This window comes from Monodon monoceros, unplaced genomic scaffold (genome assembly GCF_005190385.1).
Source record: "Monodon monoceros isolate NGI ecotype Baffin Bay Population unplaced genomic scaffold, NGI_Narwhal_1 Super_Scaffold_16, whole genome shotgun sequence".
NCBI classification, from domain to species: domain Eukaryota; kingdom Metazoa; phylum Chordata; class Mammalia; order Artiodactyla; family Monodontidae; genus Monodon; species Monodon monoceros.
In genome coordinates this window covers 51,175,694-51,201,385 of record NW_021703772.1, presented here as the reverse complement: position 1 = coordinate 51,201,385, position 25,692 = coordinate 51,175,694, and the positions used below count along the sequence as shown (strand labels likewise).

The 25,692-nt window shown below is 36.1% G+C and overlaps 1 protein-coding gene across 2 annotated transcripts in view; it reads left to right on the top strand.

Moving 5' to 3' along the window:
* The first annotated feature begins 1,617 nt into the window (after positions 1-1,617).
* The window catches only part of PPP1R1C (protein phosphatase 1 regulatory inhibitor subunit 1C), a 127,099-nt gene continuing 103,024 nt past the window's right edge, over positions 1,618-25,692 (top strand). The window contains exons 1-2 of one of the 2 annotated variants that reach the window (XM_029224828.1): positions 1,618-1,698; positions 3,360-3,420. In XM_029224828.1, coding sequence (XP_029080661.1) covers positions 1,618-1,698; positions 3,360-3,420 — 142 coding nt within the window. Of the gene's footprint in view, positions 1,699-3,338; positions 3,421-25,692 lie in introns of both variants that reach the window. The other variant, XM_029224827.1, reaches the window with a different exon arrangement.

Here is a 25,692-nt window from a genome sequence, read left to right as displayed (position 1 = left end):
AGGGAGGGTGGGAGGGAGGGAGACGCAAGAGGGAAGAGATATGGGAACATATGTATATGTATAACTGATTCACTTTGCTATACAGCAGAAACTAACACACCATTGTAAAGCAATTATACTCCAATAAAGATGTAAAAAAAAAAATTTTTGAAACATAAAAAAAAAATACAGTTGCATAGTCTAGGCATTGAGTAAGGTTCTGCCCACACACACACATACAGGGGGAATGAATATGTAAAAAAAATATATATATATATATATAAGTCTAGCATTCATCAAACACTATCTTTCAAATAAAGAAGTAGAGAAGTTCTTTCTCCTATTAAAGCAGCTTCATTTTCAGCCTTCCTTTGCAAAAGGAGTTGAATGCATGAAGCCATCTGGCTGTGCTATTGCCTCTCCTTAGATATTAACAGGTGTGAAGAGCAGGCCAGTGGCCCCCTCTCCCTTCACCACTAGCCAATATAAGCATCATCCTCTATCATTCTGAAGATTTCCCCTTTTACACTTTTTTCCCCTAAGACCTTTGGTTACATATATCCCCACTATTGGCAGCAAATCACAATGCTGGATCCCATTAGGTTTCCACTAATGTCTTCTAGTCACTTCTGTATTCTTCCATATCAGAGGATATAACTGGCTCCACCAGGAAATAAAATAGAGGTCACTGCAGCAGCCGTGACTTTCAAGCCATTTCCTAAATTTAGCTGTCCAATACTTTCCACTCTAATGAAAACTGTGGACTACAATTATAGAATGCTGGAACAGAACAGGAGCTTAAAGGTCACTAAGTCCAATCTCCTTGTTTGTCTGAGGAAAGTATGGCAGCCTAGATATAGCCTCTGATTTGCTTGAGGCCACAGAGCTTGTTAGTGGTAGGGATGGAAGTTGAACTGAGATCTGCTCAGTCCTGAGGGCAATGTTGTCCTCACTCCACCACAGACGCTCTGCATTCCATGATCAGTCTTACCTTACCAGATCTCACAGCATAAATATAGCTGATATTATTGGTTGTGGCTTACCCTCCATGGCAATTCATCAATTTGGTAGCTGGATGTGAAATAACAAAGGTGTCTGACGGATAAGGTTCTCCAAGAGAAATGAAATGATCCTATACCCAAACCCTGCCCCCAACTCTAAAAACTTACTGCTTTATGTTCATCAATAATGAATGGCCCATCCCTGCAATACTCAGAGGGAGCTTACATTGCACTTTTGAGCAGCCGGTTAGTAATCTACAGTGGATAGAGCCTTTCTTTCAAATCCCGGGGCAGCAGGTCCTTCAAGGCTAGCATTGCATTTTCAATTAGCTGCTGAGTGAATGCTTGGCATGTGTATATTAGTGAAGAGGCACACAATTAGCTTACAGCTCGTTTCTGCATTGTGCTGAGAGGATCTAAGGGATTGGTGGGGGAACAGGCAAGCCAGGCATCACTGTGGATGTTGAAGAAGGGAGTTACTCAGACCTCGGCATCTTCACTTGCTTTCTCTAGAATTACAGCTATTTATTACGAAGTATTCTGTAGCGGGGTGGAGTGCGCCTGAGGAAACACATCCCAGACACCACCTGGGGTTAGTTTTTCTGAGCCCTTCACATCTCTAATTCTCATCATTGTCATGGAGCCCAACAGTCCCAAAAAGATACAATTTGCTGTGCCTTTATTCCAGAGTCAGATTGCTCCTGAAGCAGCTGAACAGGTAAGTGGAACTGGGTGGGGACCAGCTCCTGTATGTAAGTAATACAGACGTATATTCTTGTTATTAATTGAAAGCTTCTCCACCTCTTGAATTTGCCTAACTTTGTGACTTCCCAGGACATATGAACGAGAAATAATTTCGTTTCCACATGCACTTGTATTTGAGTTGCATTGGGGGAACTACTGGCTAAAATGCAGCATTTCATGTGATACAAATTAGCACCCATTAAGGAAAAATGGTTATATTAGCAGTTTAGATTGGGATCCCAAAATCTGTTTGCTTTTGCTTATTAAAATAACAGGTTCAACATTTAGAGAAACTTCAAATTTTTTTTTCAAAATTAGCAAGCTTTTATTTTATTATTTATAATAAAATTATTTATTATTCATTTAACAATGAAAGCATTAAATCTTGGAATAATTTCAGATTACAGGCTTAATGTTTCATTTTAATGTTTTCATTGTGTATCCAAAGCAGTAAGTATATGTAATATAGGATCGTAGGTATATGTATAATTTAAGAAACATTTTATTCAGGTATTAAAAATGGTATTTTAACACAACCTGGATTTTTCCCAAGTTTAATATGTCTATATATCTTTAGTTCTCTCTCTCTCTCTCATGTGAGATTGGTTTACTGTATCACCTTTCATATTCAGATTACTTAGACTCTTGATTCAATGGAACCACTCAAAAGATCATTTGTGGTAAAATTACAACAGTGAGGAGGCAAAAACAAATTTATGGGGTCTGCTACCTAATTCATTAATTTCTTAAAGCCTAAATTATTCCTGAATCCTCTTCCAAATATTATATACAAAGTCTTAAAAGTAATTATTGAATCTGAGACTCTCAACTTCCTAGGATGTTTTGATAATCTGAAGTAGATTCACCCAAACTCAAGCCAGATAAATACAACCTTGAACATGTATCTATGTTGAATGGGGCATTGGTTCTATCCTGGACAAGATGTCATTGTTTAAAATTTATTCACTATCCTACTGATTTGGGAATTTACTTATATATTTAAAAAATCAAGGATACATTAGAAATTCTAATCATAATATGTTCCTGTAACTCCTAAAATAAGGGGAAAAACCCCCACACCAAACCTATTAGTTTTAAGTGAATTATATACTTTTGTAAGATCCATATTCATTCTTTGTGTTAATTTGCTCTAAATAATACTATAGAAAATAAGAAAAGTTTATAATATTAATTGAAGTTAGGAACGTATGCTGTTAAATTTAACCTGCTGGAAATTTGAGTTTTCTAAGCTTCTCTTACCCCATTTAGAAATAAGTGTAATGGATCTCGAAAGCTTCATCAATTTATGAGGCTCCAAGAGAGCCACTAAAATTAGCAAGTCATCCCTGTACCTTCACTGCATATTAGTATTCAGTGGTATCATTTGGTTACATACAACTATTTCTTTTCTGTGGAAATGCAGCTTTTTGATCAAAGAAGGTGATATTAGTATCTGACAGTTCTACTGTCTGCTTTCTATTATTCAAAATAAAATTAGTGAGCGCCTGTGTGCCCCCCAGAAATTTGCTCTTTATGTTGGGAAAAGATGAGGATGGGACAGCCTTGCAAGCTGTAGAGTAACCTGGAACAGAGTCTGACAGTCTCTGACCTTAGCTGGGCCTTTGTTGTTCACAGATCAGGAAAAGAAGACCTACACCAGCATCACTTGTGATTCTCAATGAACATAACCCCCCAGGTAAAGAAGCATGATGTCTTATGTACTGATGTGACAGAACAGAATTGTTTGAGGAACATCAAAGAGCATTCCATTGCCAACAGATTTCAATTCGGGATTTCAGTTAGCAATAATCTAATAAGCTAGTCTATACAATGGATCATAAACAAAATCAGAAATAGATATTATGAAAACTGTCTCAGTCAACTGCCTGCTTTTCCTCTAGAATGACTTACTGGTGACGATATGCTATGAAATGTTTTGTTAGCAATCACTGTCATGTGTTCAGGTGTTTGCATAGAATCTGGTTCAGTGCTTATTAATGAGCCTGGTAGAAAGTTGTTTAATTAGGTTTCATAGCTCAAATTGCAGCCCTGGAGATGCTTATATCTTTACAGAGTTGTTTTTTAATCAAAGGTTATCATGGGGTGGGCAATGAGCCAGCACTGGCTACAGCTTTGATGCTGATGTAATCTCTGAATAATGCAATTGACAAGTAACCAGATCAATTTTCAGCACTGCCCATTTGGGAGCCATTCTGAAGAGTTGCATCCATTTGTTGAGGTTTTATTCTCCATTTCCCGTATAAAGTAAAGCTGCATTATTATTCCTGATAAAGGACTATGATCTGCAACACACAAACACTATGTACTTATTGAATGGGGGTGATTTTAATTTCACATTTAAGCTCTGTTTCTAGAAATACAAGTAAGACAGCAAAGGTCACGGCACTAATTTGTATCCAGGCAGGACTTGTTGTTGGATTTTTTGCAGGTATAAACAATAAAGGTGGCTGAAAAGAGTTTAGTGGAAACATAGTAAGTGTAATTACAGATTGTAGTGAATGATTCGTTTTAAGAACACTGGGGCAAAACAGTCTTTGACTTTTTCAGATTCCTTTCTAATTAGAGAAACATAGAAAGTAAAATTCTAATAGCATATTAGTCATGGAGCCCAAATACAGAAAGATGTTCAGTTGTTGGGAAACAAATAGGCAAATTTATTCCTGCTGAAAACAAAGAATTATAATTTGATGCTGTATCTTTAAAGTGCTATAGCATTTTAAAATCATTTTCAAATATATTATTTCACTTAATAAATATAACTTATATTTGGTTGAATAAGAGATGCAACTGGTAAGAGGTGCAAATAAATAGAAGTAAATAAACATAATAATGAAATCTTTTCATATTGGAGGTAATTTTAGAGCAATTTTCCATCACAGCCTTTTGCTCATAGTGGCAGACTTCTCCACAGTGTCCTAGAACTTACCTCTCTATGCTAACCTTGAAAAGTGTTGCCCAAAGATATAATAATAAGAACAGAATCTTCATAATTTCATCTGTACTAAATACTTCTTTCCTATCCAACAATTCTTTATGTTTCAAATATTATCTGAACATTCTCTATCAAACAAAACAAATAACAGCAACAACAAAAAAACTTAATTGTTAAATGACCTTGTTAAAGCAATTGTTGCTTTTAGCCCTCAAAAGCAATGTGTTCTTTGACAAATAAAAATCGGGTGCAGCTTTAAATCCTAGTAAATAAACAAATCTCTTCAATTTATTGAAATTGCCCAGGACACATATGAGTATTCTTGGAATCACCTATCATTAATGCTCTTTAAAATTCAAATCCCTGAAAATCTTTCTTGTCAATTAATGAAGCAAAGAAAATTAAATTTTCCATTACAGAGACATAATTAACACACCTTTCCAATTCATATGATCAGTATATTGTAATCATTGTTAAATGAATTAGACATGGCTTACTTTAAAAAAAATCTTTTCAGGAGTTTGCAGAAATAGTCTGTTATAAAAGAATATTTGAAAGAATGATTTAATTTTAGATTAGAAATAAAGGAAATAGAAAGATATTTCAACATGTAAATCCAGATTGTTTGCTAGTTCATCTTTGCCTGTGTAAACATATAGATGAGGTACCTGGGCACCTGATTGGTAAGATTCCAGGGGCAACAAAATGTCACATCAGTCCCTTTCTAACCAACAGCCTAGAATTCTCAGCAGTAGAAACACGAGAGAAACAGTTACATAACCTGTTAAGGATATATCCTCCAGCATAGATTAATCAATTTAATTCAAAATAATGGGACACAAGACTAAAAATGTTAAATTGAAGGCATCATACCTGAAAAAGTTTAAAAGCAAAGGGTGTGTCTTTATGGTGGAGAGGGCAGAAACAACGTTTGCTTCTTGGAATGACTCTAAACAGCCAATGGCAGTAAAAAGGTACTAGAAGCCAGAGATGCAGGGGTAGAGGTGCACCAAAGACAAATTTCATCTTTTTCAAATGTTTTCTAGGGCTACCAGTTTAACCTTGTAGCAAACTGCTTATCTTTCAGAATTTTTAATCTTCTGAGTAAGTGCCTATTTATGATAACCTCTCTGAGGTTATACAGTAAGAGTCTCATTGTCTCGTCTTGTACTATTTATTTTACTCTTGTACAATATGTAGTTAACTGGTTTGGTTTCTATATTTTTATTTAAAGGGATGACTATATATAAATCTTCTCTATTTAGAAGTAAATGGCAATGTCACTTTCTGCAATTTACTTCATCACATTTCTAGATTTACTTAAACATTACTTGTATTTACAATAGTAGGCTTATGAGAAGACTGTATATTTATTTGGCTACCAGTATTAGAAACCTAGAATTGGGAAAGAACTTCAGAAAATACCTAATCTAACCACACTTCTTCATGAAAGATACAGAAATCGACCCAAGTCCCTGAGACTTGCTCCATTTTGTATATATCAGAGAAGAATCCATAGTTACAACTAGTTTTCAATATGATATCAAATAATTTTACAAGTTAGAAAACAGTTTCTTATGAAAAACTTGAGTGATGCCCCACTTTATTCTAAAATAACTCTTCATTTACTCTTGTCAATAAAAGTTCATTTACTCACTTTTTTAAAAAATTTATTTATTTATTTACTTACTTACTTATTTATTCGTCTGCACTTGTGGGCTTGTGGGATCTCAGTTCCCCAGGGATTGAACCCAGGCCACGGCAGTGAAAGCCCAGAATCCTAACCACTAGGTCACCAGGGAATTCCCTACTCACCTTTTTAAATATGTAAGGCAGTTCTTCATTACATTCTTTTCTGGATTGAATATTCCCAGCACCCAATAAGGGCCTTAATGAGCTCTATCCAAATTCTCCTTGTCTCTAGGCCTTTGGAGCCTAGAGCTGGACACAGTCTTCCAGTAAAAAGCCAGATTAGAACAGGCCTTCTGAATGTTAAGTTTGTGGCATCCATTCTTTTCCACTTGCTGTTAAGCAGAGACAATATGGTTACAACTAAGTTTAATGGACCTGATGCCTATTGAACATGAGTGAACTGTAAAAGGCCAGGAGCTTACTGAAGATTTGGATAAGTACACAGGAGTTCTGGCATCATTTAGAAGTTTGTTGTACATCTAATAAGTGGGACCAGACATATAATGTAAAATGGGGGATATTTATTGAACTTCCTATCGCAGCCAAATTTGGGGGAGACTGACTTTCTCTTCAACACTTTTCGTTCCAAATATTCTTAGAAATGAGGAATAAAAATAAAGCATTTTCTCACATGGGCCATGTTCCTAAAAATTACTTAATAATGAGACATATGAATTCAATATCTCACCATCTCCTTTCAATCTTGAGAGTAAGTCTAGTCAGTAAAGAGAACGGGGATTTCCAGTTGATTGCGCTATTTGTCTCCATACACTGAAAAAGAAGCCACAGTCCGTTCTGGAAGTAGCATGTGACTTTCTAAATGAGGCTTGCATTTTAGGAATTTGACAGTAAGTTGACTAATAAGATTTTCAAGGCTCTGTATTTAAATTCCTGAGACACTGGATGACACAGAATATTGCTGGACTCAGACTGAGCTGTTCAAAGCAGAGAGGCTCCAGAAATTTTCAGTGATGTGAGGTTTTGCAGGGTCATCAAGTTAAAGTGGACATTTATTTCTAGTGTTAGGGCATTCATATGCAAACAGTCTCTCTTCATGGAGACCCTGTATTTTACAAAATGAGTGATTGGTAGGCAATGGGCACCCTGAGTACAAGTTCCAGGAATCTCACTGAGGATTTTTCTGGGATTCTTAAGGATGGGTAAGACATCATCAGTCCCACACCTGGAGGGGCCTGTCACCCGCAGGTACTCCAATCAAATGTGTTCAAGTAAAAGCTGTACTGGACCTATAGTCCATACAGTTTTGTTTCATTCTTTTTTCTCATCTTCTTTGGGAATGTGGTTGTAATTCATTCTGATCTACAATTGTCGTTGATTGTTCAGCATTTATTTTGCCTTCTGAACATTAATGACAGTACAAAAGAACGAAAGGTCCAGTGTTTGAAGACTCTTCAAGGTTTAACTAGTATGAATTTCTGTCAGAAAAGCCTATTTTTTTCTCCTCAGCATTTATTTCTATAAGTTATGGAATGCCAAACCATGCTGAATGAGTTAAAGATAAGTAATGCAGGGACTTTCCTGGTGGTCCAGTGGTTAAGACTCTGAGCTCCCAATGCAGGGGGCACAGATTCCATCCCTGGTCGGGGAACTAAGATCTCACATGCTGCACGGCGCAGCCAAAAAAAAAAAATTTCAAAGATAAGTGATGCATGTGGCTTTCAGAGGTTCATGTACTGTACAACTGATTGACTTATTTTCCTATAACTATTCAGTCTGTGCAGCCAAATAGCCCTATCAATAGGAATAATTGTGAGCCAAAGATGAGGTTCCAGTTCTTAGTCACGCCAAAGTTTGCTATACTATAAGTGTTCAAAGGACTAGTGTAATCTTCAAATTGAATGGAAGAAAAATGAAAGGGCAAATTATAAAACTATGAAATAATGCTGTTTTATTTCAGCAAGATTACTACTTTTGCTCATTTTGAGCAATAGTATATACTGCTCACCTTTTACACTGATTTTAATAAGAAATAGCTTAGTGAAATATGACAGAATTATGGTAGGTTCAATTCACTTCCTTTTTCTTGGTCTCTGTTTTCCTACTTGTGGGCATTATAGCAGGTGAAAATAACCCTAAGGTACTTCTGCATAATGTAGAAAGGCAGTGTTTGTAGTAGGTAAAGCACTGCCTTTGGAGTAAGACTTGGGTTTGAATCCCAGCTTTGCCAGTTTCTGGTAGTGAGACACTGGGTGTGCAGTTGACCTCTGTGGGCTCAGTTTCCCCCTTTTTAAAAGAGGACATCGAGGTATAAGAAAATGCATAGCACAGTGTCCGCAACCAAATAGATACTGAAGACATGCGATCCCCCTGCGTCATTATATCCATGCTGAGTTCTCCTAAAACCTGCATTTCCTTTTTTTTTGTTTGCGGTATGCGGACCTCTCACCGTTGTGGGATGCGCAGGCTCAGCGGCCATGGCTCACAGGCCCAGCCGGCACGAACCCGTGTCCCCTGCATTGGCAGGCGGACTCAAACCACTGCACCACCAGGGAAGCCCTAAAACCTGCATTTCTTATCAGATGATGGCCCAGCTCTTTTCCCATCCTGACTGCATTAGGCGGTGTCAAACAGTGTCCCCATGAGGCATTGGTTCTTGATAAGAGAAAAGATGTACCATAACTCCTAATTCATCCGGATAAGAATACACAATTATGGAATTGTTATGGATCTTATACTGTGGTATTTGTTCAACTGACCATGTCTGGTTTACAAACATAATTTTCATGAAATATGAGTCCTTGGGAATATTTTAAAAATAAGCATGCTACTGATGTCTATAAAGTTATGAAAAAATATATTGCAAGTAAGAGATCTTTGTGAAAGATTTGTATCCAATCAAAAATGCAATTCATGGGAATTCCCTGGTGGTTCAGTGGTTAGGACTCTGTGCTTTCACTGCTGAGGGCCCGGGTTCGATGCCTGATCAGGGAACTGAGATCCTGCAAACCACCTGGTGCAATCAAAAAAAAAAAATGCAATTCATATCCTAATAGTATGTGGAAAGAAAGAAGATTGAATATGGAGTATAAAAATTCTTTAGTGATATCTATTAAACTCTCATTTGATTGCTCACATTTGATTCCACTCCATTTGCTCTCACTTCCTTCCATACACCATTCCTGTGCTATATTCTGGGTAAGCTTTCTTCCTTTGGTTCCTTTGCCAACTCTTAAGACAGCCTAGACTGACTCATTTGTGTAAATCATTCTCCATGTTTTCCAATTAATCTTATTTAAATTGCAGCCTGAGACTCATTTAAATCTCAAAACTTTCCCCTAACTAATCTGATTCATTGTTTGGCTTTGTTATTCCAATACTCTCCTCTCACCTGCAACTCTTGAAGGTATTTATTGATTTATACATTCAATTCAATTAAGTATTTACTGAGTCCTTATTCTAAATCCTCGAGGAACATGTGGACTAGGTAACAGAGAATAATACATCTGGATGAACCAGGATACAATTGTAATAACAGAAATTCCAACAGCTCAGACCACAGTAAGATTAATTCTGGCCAAGACATAGAGGCATTTATTTATCATGCTCACTATTCTATGAAACATTTGTAAAACTTGTCTTGATCTTCTGGCTTTAAGCTTTTAAGAACTGGCATCAGAGCTAAAAGTTTACTATTTATTCCAAACTAGTAGCATAGATATAGCTACTCAAAACTAGTAGCATATCTAGTAGATATTAGATGCCCATGGTCTATTAAATTTAAGTGGATAAAAAAATATATTCTCAAATCCAATGGCAATCTATCAAACTTTCTGGGCACTTATTCTAGCTAAGGCACAGTGTTAGCTGCTCTAGGGGATAAAATAGGTAAGTCACCATCCCTGACCTCATGGAGAAACCTACCTGAGGCATAATTTGACACATGTATATATATTGGTAGTAAGATCAACAACATGTGGCAAAATACAAAATATATTTCAATTCAGTGCAGAAATGTTTACCATAGGATGTTTTGGGTGATTAGGTTATAATGTTGTAAAATATGGTACAGAGACTAGATGCTTGATAAATGGCAACTCTTATTTTGGAGAGGCCGGCATGTACTACTTAGGAATAGAGGTGTTGGAATCACTCAGGCTTGAATCTGGCTCTCAGATGGCTGCTTACTGCCTGTGTTACCCAAAAAAAGTGGCTCATCCTTTTAAGGCCCATTAAAAGTGGGGAAGCTGGGTTCACGAGGCTCTGAAAAGCTTGTTTTTTTTCAACACTACCAAATATAAATATATTTATATTTGGTATATATAATATATATATATTATAAATATATCTATATATTTATATAGATATATATCTATATATATAATATAAACATAAAATGTATTCATTAGAAGTAAGGCTATTCTGCATCCATTGAATAAACAGATGTACATCTTTGTGTCTACATAATAGTCCACACGGACAACATTGCAATCAGCTGTTCTGGGGAGCTTAAGGGCACACTCAATTTCAAATTTAAGCTAGAAAAATTTCTAACAGCTCTTTCTGATTGTTTCTATTTCATAATTATATTCAAGGAGAACAGTAAATTACCAAAAATCTAACCAAGCTATGTAGTTAACAGAGAAGGGTTATTTATGTGTTTATTTTAGAATTGCTCAGGAACAAGCTTTCAAGCTTTGGGATTTTCTATCCTTTCTTCCACCATTTTCTATTCATGACTTTGACCAAGTAGTGATCTGATGCTGTTCCAGCAATACCAGACACAATTTGGTAGCAGAACTTACCAGGGGCTAAAGCTGAAATGTCCGCACAGGGTCCAGACAGGTGACAGATGCCTGCCTGGGCTCCGTGTAGGATGCTGTGAAGGGTACCGTGGTCTATTGGAGGATGCAAGCTCCATTCAAGGCTGTCAAATTAAACAGATAACACTACAAAGAAAGAAAAAAACACTGTAAGGGATGGAGGCACCTAAGTGGTAAGATTTTAGAGATGCTGGAAAATATCTCCCTAAATCCGTTTCCATACTACCTGAAACTCTACCTTTTGTTGTTAATACTGTTACTATATTCTATCTTTTGAAACACCAGTACTCTGACCAGATGTAACATACTGTCCTGGCAAGTAGTCTACCTGGAGCTCAAAAAGCCTGAGGTGGAGAGAAAGGAAGGTCCTGGAGCAAATGTCCCAGCTGCAAGGATTAGGGCCCTCCGAATTCATCTCTTCCCTCCCAGTCTGTTTGCTGTTATTGCCTTCTCCATACTCGTCCCCTTCATATCTTCCTTAGCATTTCAGGGGCCCCTGAACGTGCTGGGAAATTTTAAATCTATATCTATGAGTCTTTTCTGTGTTATGGAAAGAAGATTATCTTTGAATTTAACTCAATGATTTTGTATCACTTAGGGTAATTTGATATAGTAATTATAGCGCTTAACAAGGCTATTTGTGAAATAAGTTGCCAAAACCTGCATCATCAAAGGGAGATATCTTGACAGTCTGGTTAGAATACAATTACAGTGCAACCTTGGCAATAATGCTGAGAAAAAAGTACTGTGAGAACTAAGAAAAGCTAGGAAATTTGTAATCTTTCTGGGTTTTTTGTTGTTGTTGTTTCATTCTCTGGGAGCAATTTTCCTTCATTATGGGAAACAATTTTCATAATCACACTCTTTACATATAAATACATATTGACCTGCTCATAAAAATAGAACTGAGTGCACAAAATGGAAGAATGAGAACAACAGTTATTTTGGAATCCAATTTTTAGAATAATTTGCCTCAATGTAACAGCAGTTTATGTTTTTCCCTGTCTGTTGAAGAACAGACTATTAGAACAAATATACACAATAGATACTTCCATGCACAAACACATGTACACATGCTTATATAAGCCAAATACACAACTGTGTGTAAAAATATCACAGGCTATTTATCCATATAATAAAATCCACTTGCACTAAGTGACCTGATTTTAAAAAGGCTAGCACCTACCAAAGTATCTAGAAAAGCTTCATGAATTCAGGTTACAAATGGAATAAAGCTAATAGTTATTATTTAAATTTCTAACCCTTTGAACTTGAAACCAATAAATCAAAAACTAATCACATTTGAAAACCCATGAATAAAAAACATTGAAATTACTGGCATAGATTCAAATGGTGAGATTTGTTAATTATTTTTTTAAATCAGAAGAATATTTAAAAAATAAGTTACATTTATTGAATATTAGTTATTTTAAGACTATTCTCTTATTTTGGAGGTCTCCTGTGCCCATTTTCATAATTCATGAATACAGGGAGAAGTATTTTAATTAGAAACAGAAAGTGAGCTCCTCCGACTACCACCTGAAAATCAATGTCTAACTGAAATGTGTCCCCTAACTTGAAATCAACATTTAAACTTTTGACCTCAACATTTCTGTTAATGGTATCTCCATGCCTCTAATTGCTGAACCACACAATCTTGGAATCAGCTCTGACCCCTCTCTCTCTCCCTTGCCCCTATCAATGGCTCTTCTGCTGATTCTTCTGTACAGGTTGAATCTATCTCACTATATTTTTATTTTCTCTGCTCAGTCTAGGCACTTATGGCTTTATTCCGAAAGAATACAGTAACTTCCAAACTGGTTTTCCATGGCTTTAACACTGGGAGGTGGTTTTGTGTAGAGTTAAGAGCCCTAATTTCAGAATCAATTAACATGGCATGACTTAGAATCAAATCATGGCATGACTGAATATCTGAGTCTTAGTTTCCAATTCTATGAAGCAAGGATCATGGCAATTCCAACACTGGTCGTGTTGCTGGAATCAAGCAAGATGATGAATGCTAGCAACGCGACTGATGGGAGATTTATTCTTTCCCCATTCTGATTTGTGTGAAAGGGTTTTGGCAGACAATTATATAATGGGTGATTGGCTAGGCCAGCTTTACTTTTCCAAATGGATTTGTTATGAGCTCTACTTTGTATACTACAATATAATTTACCTGTGCTCGTTTTTTTTTTTACATATTCAAGAAGTATTTTTTTTACATCTTTATTGGAGTATAATTGCTTTACAATGGTGTGTTGGTTTCTGCTTTATAAGTGAATCAGTTATACATATACATATGCTCCCATATCTCTTCCCTCTTGCATCTCCCTCCCTCCCACCCTCCCTATTCCACCCCTCCAGGCGGTCACAAAGCACCGAGCTGATCTCCCTGTGCTATGCGGCTGCTTCCTAGTTTTTAATTAGCCAAAGCTAAGAAGAGGAGTAAGGCACGTAAAGTTGTCTTGTGATGAGCTCATTATGTTTCATCATAATGTGCACATTATTGCTACTTCTTGCTTTAAGTAAGTCAGTCAATCGACAGATGAATGGATAAAGAAGATGTGGCACATATATACAAGGGAATATTACTCAGCCATAAAAAGAAACGAAATTGAGTTATTTGTAGTGAGGTAGATGGACCTACAGTCTCATACAGAGTGAAGTAAGTCAGAAAGAGAAAAACAAATACTGTATGCTAACACATATATATGGAATCTAAAAAAAAAAAAAAGGTTCTAAAGAACCTAGGGGCAGGACAGGAATAAAGATGCAGACATAGAGAATGGACTTGAGGACAGGGGGAGAGGGAAGGGTAAGCTGGGATGAAGTGAGAGAGTGGTATGGACATATATACACTACTAAATGTAAAATAGATAGCTAGTGGGAAGCAGCCACATAGCACAGGATCAGCTCGGTGCTTTGTGACCACCTAGAGGGGTGGGATAGGGAGGGTGGGAGGGAGACACAAGAGGGAGGAGATATGGGGATATATGTATATGTATAGCTGATTCACTTTGCTATAAAGCAGAAACTAACACACCATTGTAAAGTAATTATACTCCAATAAAGATGTTTAATAATAATAAATAAGTCATTCATTTCCACCGTAGCCTATGGAATCTTTATTACACAAATTGTTGATAATTGTACTAAAGTTGAGATTTAAAAAATGAACAGAAGAAAAGAAAATAGTTGTGTTAGATTATGGCTGGCACTGCAGCTTTATATCTATTTCCTTCTTTATTTTTGGTGGAGGGCTTGAAAGCTGAACAGGAACTTTGTTCATTTGCCATAGGTACCTTCCTATTGAAAATGGGCAGCGATTTCCGATTAAGCAGGACAGACTCAGACTAGATTTGCTTTCCAAAGCACTCTAAGGATTATCCACTCTCCCTTCATGGATCCTAAATACAGCCCACCTGCCCCCAACGATTAAAATGTTTTCAAGAAATAATGCCAGAGACCCACTCACCATCACATTTCAGTGAAGTAAAATGTCATGAATGATTGAGCTAAAATGTCTCATCTCAAATTCTACCACAGGTCATTTTACTTTGTGAATAGCCCAGAATTCCTGCTTTACTTAGCCAATGAAGGGCACCTTTTTGCTCAAGGTCTTGGAGACAGCTGAAGATATTTTCATACCCTAATTCTGCAGTCCACTGACATCATTAAAATCAAGGCAAACACCAGCTGTAATGTTTATATGGACAGTTACAGTATAAGGGACATATGTAAAATACATTTTGAAGTACATTTACGACCTAAAAGACAAAATTACCTCTAAGCTACAAATAAAATAATTTTTAAAAACCATATAAGCTCAAAGGCAAGTTTAAAGAGGTTGATAGTAATGTAACTCACCTTTGGTAGTTTTCTAATTTGCAAACCTATTTCACTTGTAACATATATATCCTCAGCAACTCTGTGAGATGAATATTATAACCTCCATTTTAGAAAAAGTGTGATAGATGAGCTGCTCAATGTCAAAGAAGCTAGTACATTAGTGGGTCTGAAATTTAAACACACATTTTCTATCCAAGGTCAGTGTGCTTTCCACTACATTAATAACACTTTTCTCTCTACAAATAAGCAACATCATACCCTTACTATTTTATTTCTGTCTTCCTCATGGAAGCAATTATAAGCAAGTTCTTCATTGTAGCTTGGCCAAGTGAGATTCTGTTTGATATGACACCAGAATGTACTTCTTTCCATTCCAACGTGAGTTTGTTTTAGAGTGGTAATTCTACACCTTTTTTTCCTTTTCTTGGATAATTTATTAGATAAGAGGACTTCAGAGTTGTTAATACTAGATTTTTTATTATATAAGCAAAAAATCAGATTACCAAACAGAAATATAAATCTTACCCATTATTCCATTCTTAGAGTTAGACCTCTTTATTTATGCATGTGTCCATTTGCCTATTTATCTGTACTTATTAAGAAAACTAATTGTCTTAACTTAAAACATTAGTTGGAGGTCTAACGGTTTACATTTGGATCCTAGTTGACCAAGAACATGACCAATTTGTACATATACTGGGATGTCGTCTTCCCTTCCCATCAACTGTAGTTTGTATCCTCCTAGACTCAAATCAAACCCCCCTTCTTATATGAAACCTTCATTGACCACTCCAGCTGGAAGACTTTATTCCAGGAGAAGTAACAAGTCACTGGATCCATTAACTCATTTGCTCCCTGCTCCCACTGATTGTTGATGACTTTCTGTCACCTAGTAATGTCCTAAAAAAATGAATTATAGAATTAATAATTTTTTTTTTTGGCTGTGTCAGGTCTTAGTTGTGGCATGCAGGATCTTTTGTTGCAGTGCACAGGCTCTTCGTTGCAGCACGCAGGCTTCTCTCTAGTTGTGGAACGTGGGCTCCAGAGTGTGTGGGCTCTGTAGTTGTAGCTCGGGGGCTCAGTAGTTGTGGTGCATGGGCTTAGTTGCCCCAAGGCACATGGGATCTTAGTTCCCCAACCAGGGATCGAATCTGTGTCCCCTGCATTGGAAGGCGGATTCTTAACCACTGGACCACCAGGGAAGTCCCAGAATTAATAAATTTTGATGTGAGTCAGGAGAAAAAAGATTGGGTCACAAGGCCCTTCCATGTGTATTAGGCTTTAGTTAAGTACTCTCTGGGTATCAGGGCTGCGGAAAAGGGCTCTGAGGATCTGGGAGAATGACTGGAAAGATGCCTTACTATGGAGGGAAAATAGAGGCCATTTAAAACTAACCTGATTATTTCACAAGGTTTATCCCCATCCTAACATCTCACAAGTACCTACAAATGATGATTCACTGGATCGTCATGAGTTCTTACATTAAATATTTATGGAAATAACTTAAAGTGGCCTTTGCTCTGTAACACACAGCATGAACAAAATTCTTGGAATCACCTCAGCAAGGATACATTTTAGTAGTAGAGGACTTGAGCTAGTTGTGTTGTTTTCGTATAGACATGCTTTGAATTAAACACCACAGGCAACCGGTGACTGTGGATACATAGGCAGTTTTGCATAATGATGATTTTGGGATTTCTTATGTTTTACAGGACAATTTAAAGCCTGAGTATGTTTTGCCTAATGACTAATTTTATTCTTTGGTTGTCTTTAAATTATTTGAATCTGATTTTAAAATGTCAGTAAAATGGTAATGGTGGAAAAGTGAATATATAATCAATTTGTCTGCTTTCTTAGAAAAATATAGGGGTTCAAGAGTTCAATTCAATACCATCAAACAGCAGCAGTCTTTATGCACTGAATGAATGGCCAGGTACTTTCCTTCTATGCTAACATATGTGACCAGATGAATAGGGGCTAGGTCTTCTTTTCATTTTCTTTGAATAGTGAAATAAATCTTTTACCTGGTAATTTTCCTTCCACTATTTTCTTTTCTTTAGCAATAAGCTATCAGGGAAGAGTTAGTAACCTGCAGTCAATACTGGAAAGCAAACAGTTCGTTACTTACCATAAGCATTTAAAATTATACAACTTCACTGAAAAATCCATTTGATTGGTTTGTAAGATTTGTACGTAAGTGAAACTTAATGACTGCACGAAAAATAATTTTAGAGTGGACCTTGCACCTTATTTTTCCTTTCCCTCACTTTTTACACAAAGAAACGATAGAAACAAATTACTTTTGGCCCCAGTGAATTATTTGCAAACATATCTATATTTAGCTTCACATTACAGCATTCCAGCTGCTTTATTATTTTCTGACTGAGTCAGATAAAATTTGTGTTTTACATATTCCTGTTATCTGGGTACGTATTAACATGTCTATCATTATGGGCTACTGCTGGCATATCACGCCAAAATAAGCTCATTACAGGCATCAGCTCCATTTCCTCATTTCTAACTTAGTTTGACATTCTTCTTGGCAAATTTTCCAGACATACCACAATCCATTTTCTGTTGAGATTTTTTTCTCTTTTAATATTAAATTTTTCTGTGTAGCAGCTAGAAAATGAGGAATCGACCTCATTTTTTTTTTAAGCTATAGACTTAACATTTCACTGCCGTGAAAAATCTGAAAGGCTTTAAACCCCTTATGAGAAAACAGCTTTCTTAGATATGAAGTAAACTTGAAACTTTGACACAAAATAAATCGAGAAGAAATAGAATATGACTTCCTACTCCAAATCTTACAGGCTAAGGAAACAAACATACAAATATGCAAACCGAAACAAAACAAGACAAAATAATAAACACTTAAAACATCATTTGTATGTAAGTCATCAGATTTATGTTTTTATTAATAATGTAATTATTATGTAAAAATTAATGATTCCTTGCTTTTAAAGTATAGTACGTAGATTTTGCTTTTTATTAATAACTTTGGTTCAATGTTTTGATGAAGAAAAAAGTTACTAAGACAAAAAAAGCACCAAAATGATATTTCAAAGAACTAAAAACTAAAATATTTGTTTTTTTAATAGTTTATTAATGTGCTTCATGACCTAGACTGATTTACATGCTTTAAACACTCCAAATCCAAATTACAAATATAGAAATATTCATACTAATTGCCACCAAACATTTGGTAGCTGGAAGCATATATGAAAAAAAGTCTGTTTATAAGCTCACTCTGAGTATCTGTACATAACCCCAAAATATGCCATCAATCATCTTACTGGACAGGACTGATCTGTATTTTGTCCTATGGGACAAAAATAGTAAGGAGCTTCCTTTGGAGAGAAGGGTGGTGGTTAATAACATTGTGACAAGTATCAACACATCAGAATGAAAAAGAAGTATGTAAATTGTCAACATTTTAAACTACTGTGATAAAGTCCTCTGTAATTTGTGCTTATATTTGAGATGTATGCTACATATTCTTGCCTCATCTTTTCCAAACAGTACTCTTGTATTTCACTGCATTTGCTCCTCTCTGCTCCTTATGGAATAACACTTAGATCCCTTAGCCTGATATACAAGATCCTTGACAGTCTGGGTTGAACCAAATTCTCCAACTCTACTTTATTCCTAGGCCTGAACCTGTGTCTCTGACAAGACTGGCTACTTGTTCTCTAACAATTTCCACCTTAAATCTTTGAATAGAAAATTTTTTCCTGGGCTTCCCTGGTGGTTCAATGGTTAAGAATCCGCCTGCCAATATAGGGGACACGGGTTCGAGCCCTGGTCCTGGAAGATCCCACATGCCACAGAGCAACTAAGCCCGTGCGCCACAACTACTGAGCCTGTACTCTAGAGCTCGTGAGCCACAACTACTGAGCCCATGTGCCACAACTACTGAAGCCCGCATGCCTAGAGCTCGTGCTCTGCAACAAGAGAAGCCACTGCAATGAGAAGCCTGCACACCCCAACGAAGAGTAGCCCCCGCTCACCGCAACTAGAGAAAGCCCGCAAGCAGCAACAAAGACCCAACACAACCAAAAATAAATAAATAAATTTATAAAAAAAAAAAAGAAAATTTTTTCCTACTTAGAATGCCCTCACCACTACTTTATTTTACTAAATACTTACACTTTTTAAGATGCTCAGATTTATCTCATTTCATTCATTTCTGGACATGGACATTTATCAAAAACATAGCTTCTAGCAGCTCAGAGCTGAAAAAATACTACTAAGTAGAGTTCAGTTAGGTAGTAGTGTAAATTCACAAGTTTCCTATATTCTACTACAGCTGGACATTCAGTCTGTGACATCTCCAACCTAATAAACTCAAGTCAACCTCTATGATTTTTGCTGAATTGCCACTTTTTTTTTCTGAAACTAAACCTTATCATTTGGACTTGATAAAAGAGTAATTAATCATTGAAAAAAGGAATGCTCAATAGCCACCCTAATTTCCACTGAAACCATCCTCTTCCATTAATTTTGTTTGAAAGGATTATTTTTGACAAGCAAAGGAAAGATGCAGTAAAATGGGTAAAAGCCATGACATTGGTTCTATTTTGGTCTCAACTCTATGCAGGATCACTTTCTCTAGGGATCCCAGTTGATGATTAGTCAGATTCCACTTGACCATTTCCAGTGATAGGTTTAGCTCTTTTTGAAGCATCATGGTTATGATTGGACAGCTCTATTTGTTAGAAAGTTATGCCTTATATCTAGTTGGAATATCCTTCTTGAATCTTTCAACCACTGATCTTGGTATGTTCTTCTAAAGGATTTCAGAAAAAGTGTAATACTTCTTCCAACTGAGAACACTTCATATGTTTGGGGACAGGCATCTCGTTTACCCTCAGTTCTCTCTTGACTAAAATTTTCAGTTACATTTATCTTTTTTAAATTGAAATATAGTTGATTTACAATATTGTGTTAGTTTCAGGTGTACAGCAAAGTGATTCAGTTACATATATATATTTTTTCAGACTCTTTTCCATTATAGGTTATTACAAGATATTGAATATTGTCCCCTGTGCTATACAGTAAATCCTTATTGCTTATCTATTTTAGTATAGTAGTTTGTATCTGTTAATCCTATACTCACATTTATCTTTATGATTGTGATATGGTTTTCAGAAATCTCACCATTTTGCTCCCTAGTGATACTCATATTTTTTAGCATAGTACCCAAATTTCACTCATTTAACTGTTAGTTACTGAACATCGACTACAGGCCAGTGCCATATATATATCTAAAAAACGCGAGGATTCACAATAAAAGGTGATGGGGTTTGTGGTAGCAGAAATATAGGATACTTTAGAAGCACACAGAACACATAGCCCAGTCAATGGCTTAATGGAGGAAGGATGTTTGTGCTGAAACCTGAAGGAAAAAGCAGGGGAGACTATTCAAGACAGAGGGGAAAACAGGGACAAAGTCTCAGAAGTAGGGCAAGGCACTGCACATTCAAGGAAGTGAGAGGAGTCCAGTATGATGCAGTGTGGAGTGGCATCAGGTAGGGGTGGAGATTAGGCAGGCACCATGTTGGGGAGCATCATAAACATTTTAAAGGAGTTATGATTAGGACCCACCAAATGGTTTTAAGCAGGAGAGCTCACATGCTCAAATTTTATTCTGAAATGGTCCCTGTGGCTGCAGACAAAAAATGGATAGGAGGCAGAAGGTCTGAGTGCATGGGAAGTCAGTGGACCTGATTAATTGGATGGCAGAGGGGGAGATGGTAATAACAAAGAAGTTTGAGTTATGGCTATAGATGCTGGAGCCTTTCCTAAAAACACAGTGCACATTTGGAGGGGAGTGGGGAAAGGTGATGAGTTCAGAATGGAACACATTACTTTGGATGCAGTGGTTAAAAGAGACAGCTCTCATTCAAATTCCATATGAAATATTCATAACATTCCTGGAAGTAATGCCTCAATAATGGAGCCACTAGTATTAAAAACCAATTTTCTAGAGCCCTTTAAGAGTAAACACAATGTTCTTATAAAAAGGTAATGTTTACTTAGTAATTATTACCTTAATAATGTTGGCAATATATCTACTTTAGGCTCAGTATAACTACCTGAAAAACAATAATTGCTCTTAATCATTAAAGGTCTCCAATTAAACACAAACATCATTAGCCAAGAAATTCTGCTCAGCTACTCACATCTACTTATCTGCTGAGTCACTAACCTGCTGCCAGACAATCCGGGGCGTGGGTGTTATCCTCGGTCTGACGACTGTTCCATATGCACGGGCTCCAAGGAATAGCTAATCCTAAACTGTATGGCCTCAGTTCAACACATCTATTTAAATTCAAAGTCCAACTGGAGCAGAATCTTAAATTCTTCTTTGATGAATTATATGTACTTCTCATTTTCAATATTTAGCAAATGAGCATGTGTGGCTGAACAAGTTATCTAAGTATGGATCTTGGAAGTTTTTAAGATTTATAAAGTTAGATGCAGCAAATTGTTTCAATCTGTAAGTGTACTTGTTATTCACCATATAACTACACGTAATTTCTGTCATTTCTGTTATTTATGCCATTATTTTCTCTTTTTTTTAGAGGATTATTTTTTTGACTATTTATTTATGGCTATGCTGGGTCTGTTGCTGTGTGCAGGCTTTCTCTAGTTGTGGCGAGCAGGGGCTACTCTTTGTTGTGGTGCACTGGTTTTTCTTTGTCGTGGAGCATGGGTTCTAGGTGTGCGGGCTCTGTAGTTGTAGCACGTGGGCTCAGTAGTTGTGGCTCGTGGGCTCTAGAGCACAGGCTCAGTAGCTGTGGCACACGGGCTTAGTTCCTCTGCGGCATGTGGGATCTTCAGACCAGGGCTCAAACCCGTGTCCCCTGCATTGGCAGGCAGTTTCTTAACCACTGTGCCACCAGGGAAGTCCCTATGCTATTATTTTCAAGTCTCAAACAAATGCCTGACTATACTATCTACTTTGTCATTCTCTTGTTCTCAGTCCTTTCCACCTCAATCTTAGAAAAACTGTATTCTAGAAGTATGGTATAATCAAAAGGTATAACCTTTGGAACCAGAAAGACCTAGGCCTGAACCCCAACTCTGCCACTTATTAGTTCTGTGACTTTAAGCAAGTCACCCATCCTCTTTGAGCTTCAGTTTGCTCACATACAAAATGTAACTAATAGTATCTACTTCACTGAGTTGTTTTAAAGATGAAAATAATGAATGAAAATGTCTTACATTATAGCATCTCAGAGCCAATAACAGCAATAGTAAAATACTAATATTTTGGAAATTGTTGAAGCAAAGAGTATGCGCTCTTTTCCTTCCTCAACTGGAAATCTTGCCAATGTAGTCATTGTACTTATTGGTTATGTCTGATGGTCATTTTATTGATTTGGGGAGGAAGTGTCCCCAAAGACCACTGGTTAAAATTTAGGTACTGGCAATTTAAAAATCACTGAAAGGAAGTCTGGCCTAATACCTGCTTTATTGCCTAAGATTTTACTAAACAAAATAAAAACAATGATATTTGGAAGTAAGGCTTTGGTTATGAAAGATTAAAGACATTTACTTTGATCTTCACTGGAACATTCTGAAGACTTAAAAAACATTGTCTTTTAATTTCTTAGCTAGAAAATAAGGATTAGATGAGAGAGACTAAAAGTGGATTTCAAGTTAATCAGATCTGTACAGATGGTCTAGAGCATTGCCGGAACAAGAAGACTTAAAATTTAAAAAAAAAAAAAAAAAAAAAAAAGGTGGTGCTTTAGCCAGTTTGTCTACGTCTGCTGGTGATGCCCATTGGTTCTCAGGACTGAAGGATAAATGTTATTGTTGAATGTGGTTACAGTTTTGAAAAAAATTGCATGGACAAATTTTAAAATCATCTTTAAAATTTCCTGGCATTCTTTCTGTCTAATCTTTTCTTTTATTAACAGCGGCCTTGAGTTTTAAGTAGTTTCCTCTTATAAGGCAGATGTGTTGAAACATGCACATGGAGCCATGTGCCATTATGAGTGAAACACAAAGAAGTTGAAACCCAACCCTACACTTGAGGCATTACTGAGATATTTGAGGTATTACAATAAAGCAATAAGCTTAAAGTTTTGAGCAATGATCAAAGTGAAAACCATGGGCTGAAGAAACACTGCAGTATCAGGATGTGAACGGGTTAAGTTGGCTTCTCACTGCTGGTTAATGGTTTTCAGAGTACTTATCATGGTGGTCTTCCAAATGAGGAATTTCCTTGTCTACAAGGAACACTGGTTAGGTGATTGCCTATATTACTGTGTTCCATCTATAGGAATTGTTTGCTTTTTGTTACCTTATTTATGTGGTAGCAACATGGGAAAAATTAAGACAAACAAATAAACAAAAAAGCCCCACAATAACCTGTGTACTGGAAGTCAGGAAATCTGGATTTTTATTTCCAGCCTGCCATGATTTGGCTACATGGAAGGGTTAATCACCTCATGTCTTTGAGTGTCATTTTCTGTATCTATGAAATGAAGAGATTTGATGAAATGACATCTTTAATCCTTTCCCTGTATGGAAATTTAACAATTTTTATAGTTATTGTTGGATTTACACACACACACAGTCTATCTACATATATATTCTAACACAATGCATAACTGAATGCTCATGGTATCCCATTATCCTGTGACTGCATATTATGGCTTCTTTATTTAGAAAATACCAGTACCGGTACTACTCCTACTAATACCTTAGTTACATTTCCTTTAAAATCCAAATGTCACTTAATACCCAATTAAAATTCCATTCAAAGCCTGAATTTCACAGGAGAGACCACTTAACATAGACCCCCAAATCTGCCTTGTACATAATGCTTTGTATAGAATTCTACGCTTTTGAAAATAATGCCACATTGAGGCATAGGATGATGGAAATAAAAGAACCCTGGGTAATAGGGGCTTTTGTCCTGACTTCCACTAACCAACTAACATTGGTAAAGCATGTTTCCTTTCTTTTCTCAGTGCCATTTTTTTCTCCATTAGTCAGTAAACACATATTGCCCTAGGACTATGAATTTTATCTGGACCTATTGAAAAATGTAGGGTTGAAAATTCTAAGTGGATTTAGTGTATTTATAAATATTTCAAAATATAAATCAATGTATTTGCATAAATGTCTATAAAATATAGTGTCAGCTAGTTATTTGCAACTCAAAGAATGTAGTTATAAACAGATCATATTTGATGTGAGCTGAGTGCATTATGATATGCTTGATATATATTATGATATAGGATAGGCCCTCCAAGTCAATGCCTATGCCTTTGGTAAAGGCAAATTGGTAAAGAGGGACAGACTCAATGTTTTCAAAGGACACTCTCATCTCTAACATTTTACAATTACGTATGTTCACTGTTTTTAAAAAATGCTTTTATTAAATTCTTGATGGTTTTCAATCAAAAACAACTTAGAAAATGTACTTTTGTGATAAGTTTACCTTTGAAGTTAGCAGAGCAAAGCATAAGGGTTTTGGAGTAAGGTAGAGGTGGATTTGTATCTTAGCTTTACCACTCAACAGTTAAGGGATCCAACAAAAGTGACAATAGTTTACAAACCCAGTTTCTTCCTCTGGAAAATAGTACAGGGCTATTCATCTTATGTGAATATTAGGTGAGGGTTAAACGAAATTATACAGTTTCTTAATGTTTCTTAATGAAATGTTAGTTTCCTTTCCTTTTCTTTTTTTGTTTTTTTATAAAAATTGTTTTTTAGATTTCACATATGAGAGAAATTATCCAGTATTTGTCTTTCTCTGTCTGATGTATTTCACTTAGTATAATGTCTTCAAGGTCCATCCATGTTGTCCCAAATGGTAGGATTTCTCATTTTTTAAATAATAGAATAATAGTCCATTATGTATAATATAAAATATAATATATAATATTAAAAATATAATATATAATAATAAAATAAAATAAAAATATAATATATAATATATATATATATATCTCACAACTTCTTTATCCATTCATCCATCAGTGGACACTTGGGTTGTTTCCATGTCTTGGCTATTGTAAACAATGCTGCTAAGAACATGGGGGTGCAGATATCTTTTGGAGTTAGCATTTTTATTACCTCTGGATGTATTCCCAAAAGTGGGATTGTTGGATCATATGGTAGTCCTATTTTTAATTTTTTGAGGATCCTTCATACTGTTTTTCATAGTACCAATTTACAATACCACCAACAGTGCACAAGAGTCCCCTTTTCTCCACATCCATGCCAGCATTTGTTATCTCATATTTTTGATGATGGCCATTCTAACAGGTGTGATGTGATAGCTCATTATGATTTTAATTGATGTTTCCTTAATGACCAGTGATATTGAGCATTTTTTTCTTGTACATGTTGGCCTTTTGTATCTTCTTTAGAGAAATGTCTATTCAGGTCCTTAGCCCATTTTTTAATTGGGTTATTTATCTTTTTGCTATTGAGTTGTATGAGTTCTTTACATGTTTTGGATATTAACTCCTTATCAGATATATGGTTTGCATTTTTCATTTTAAACAAAATTTGGTTGATTTGGCATTTTTAAGGAGATACGTATACATATTTGAAGGAGAAACTGATTACTATTTTTATAGCTAAAACATGTTAATAGTCTAGCTTCTTTAACCATAGGCATCATTTAGTCAAAGTATCAAATTTTGTCTTTGTTTCTGAT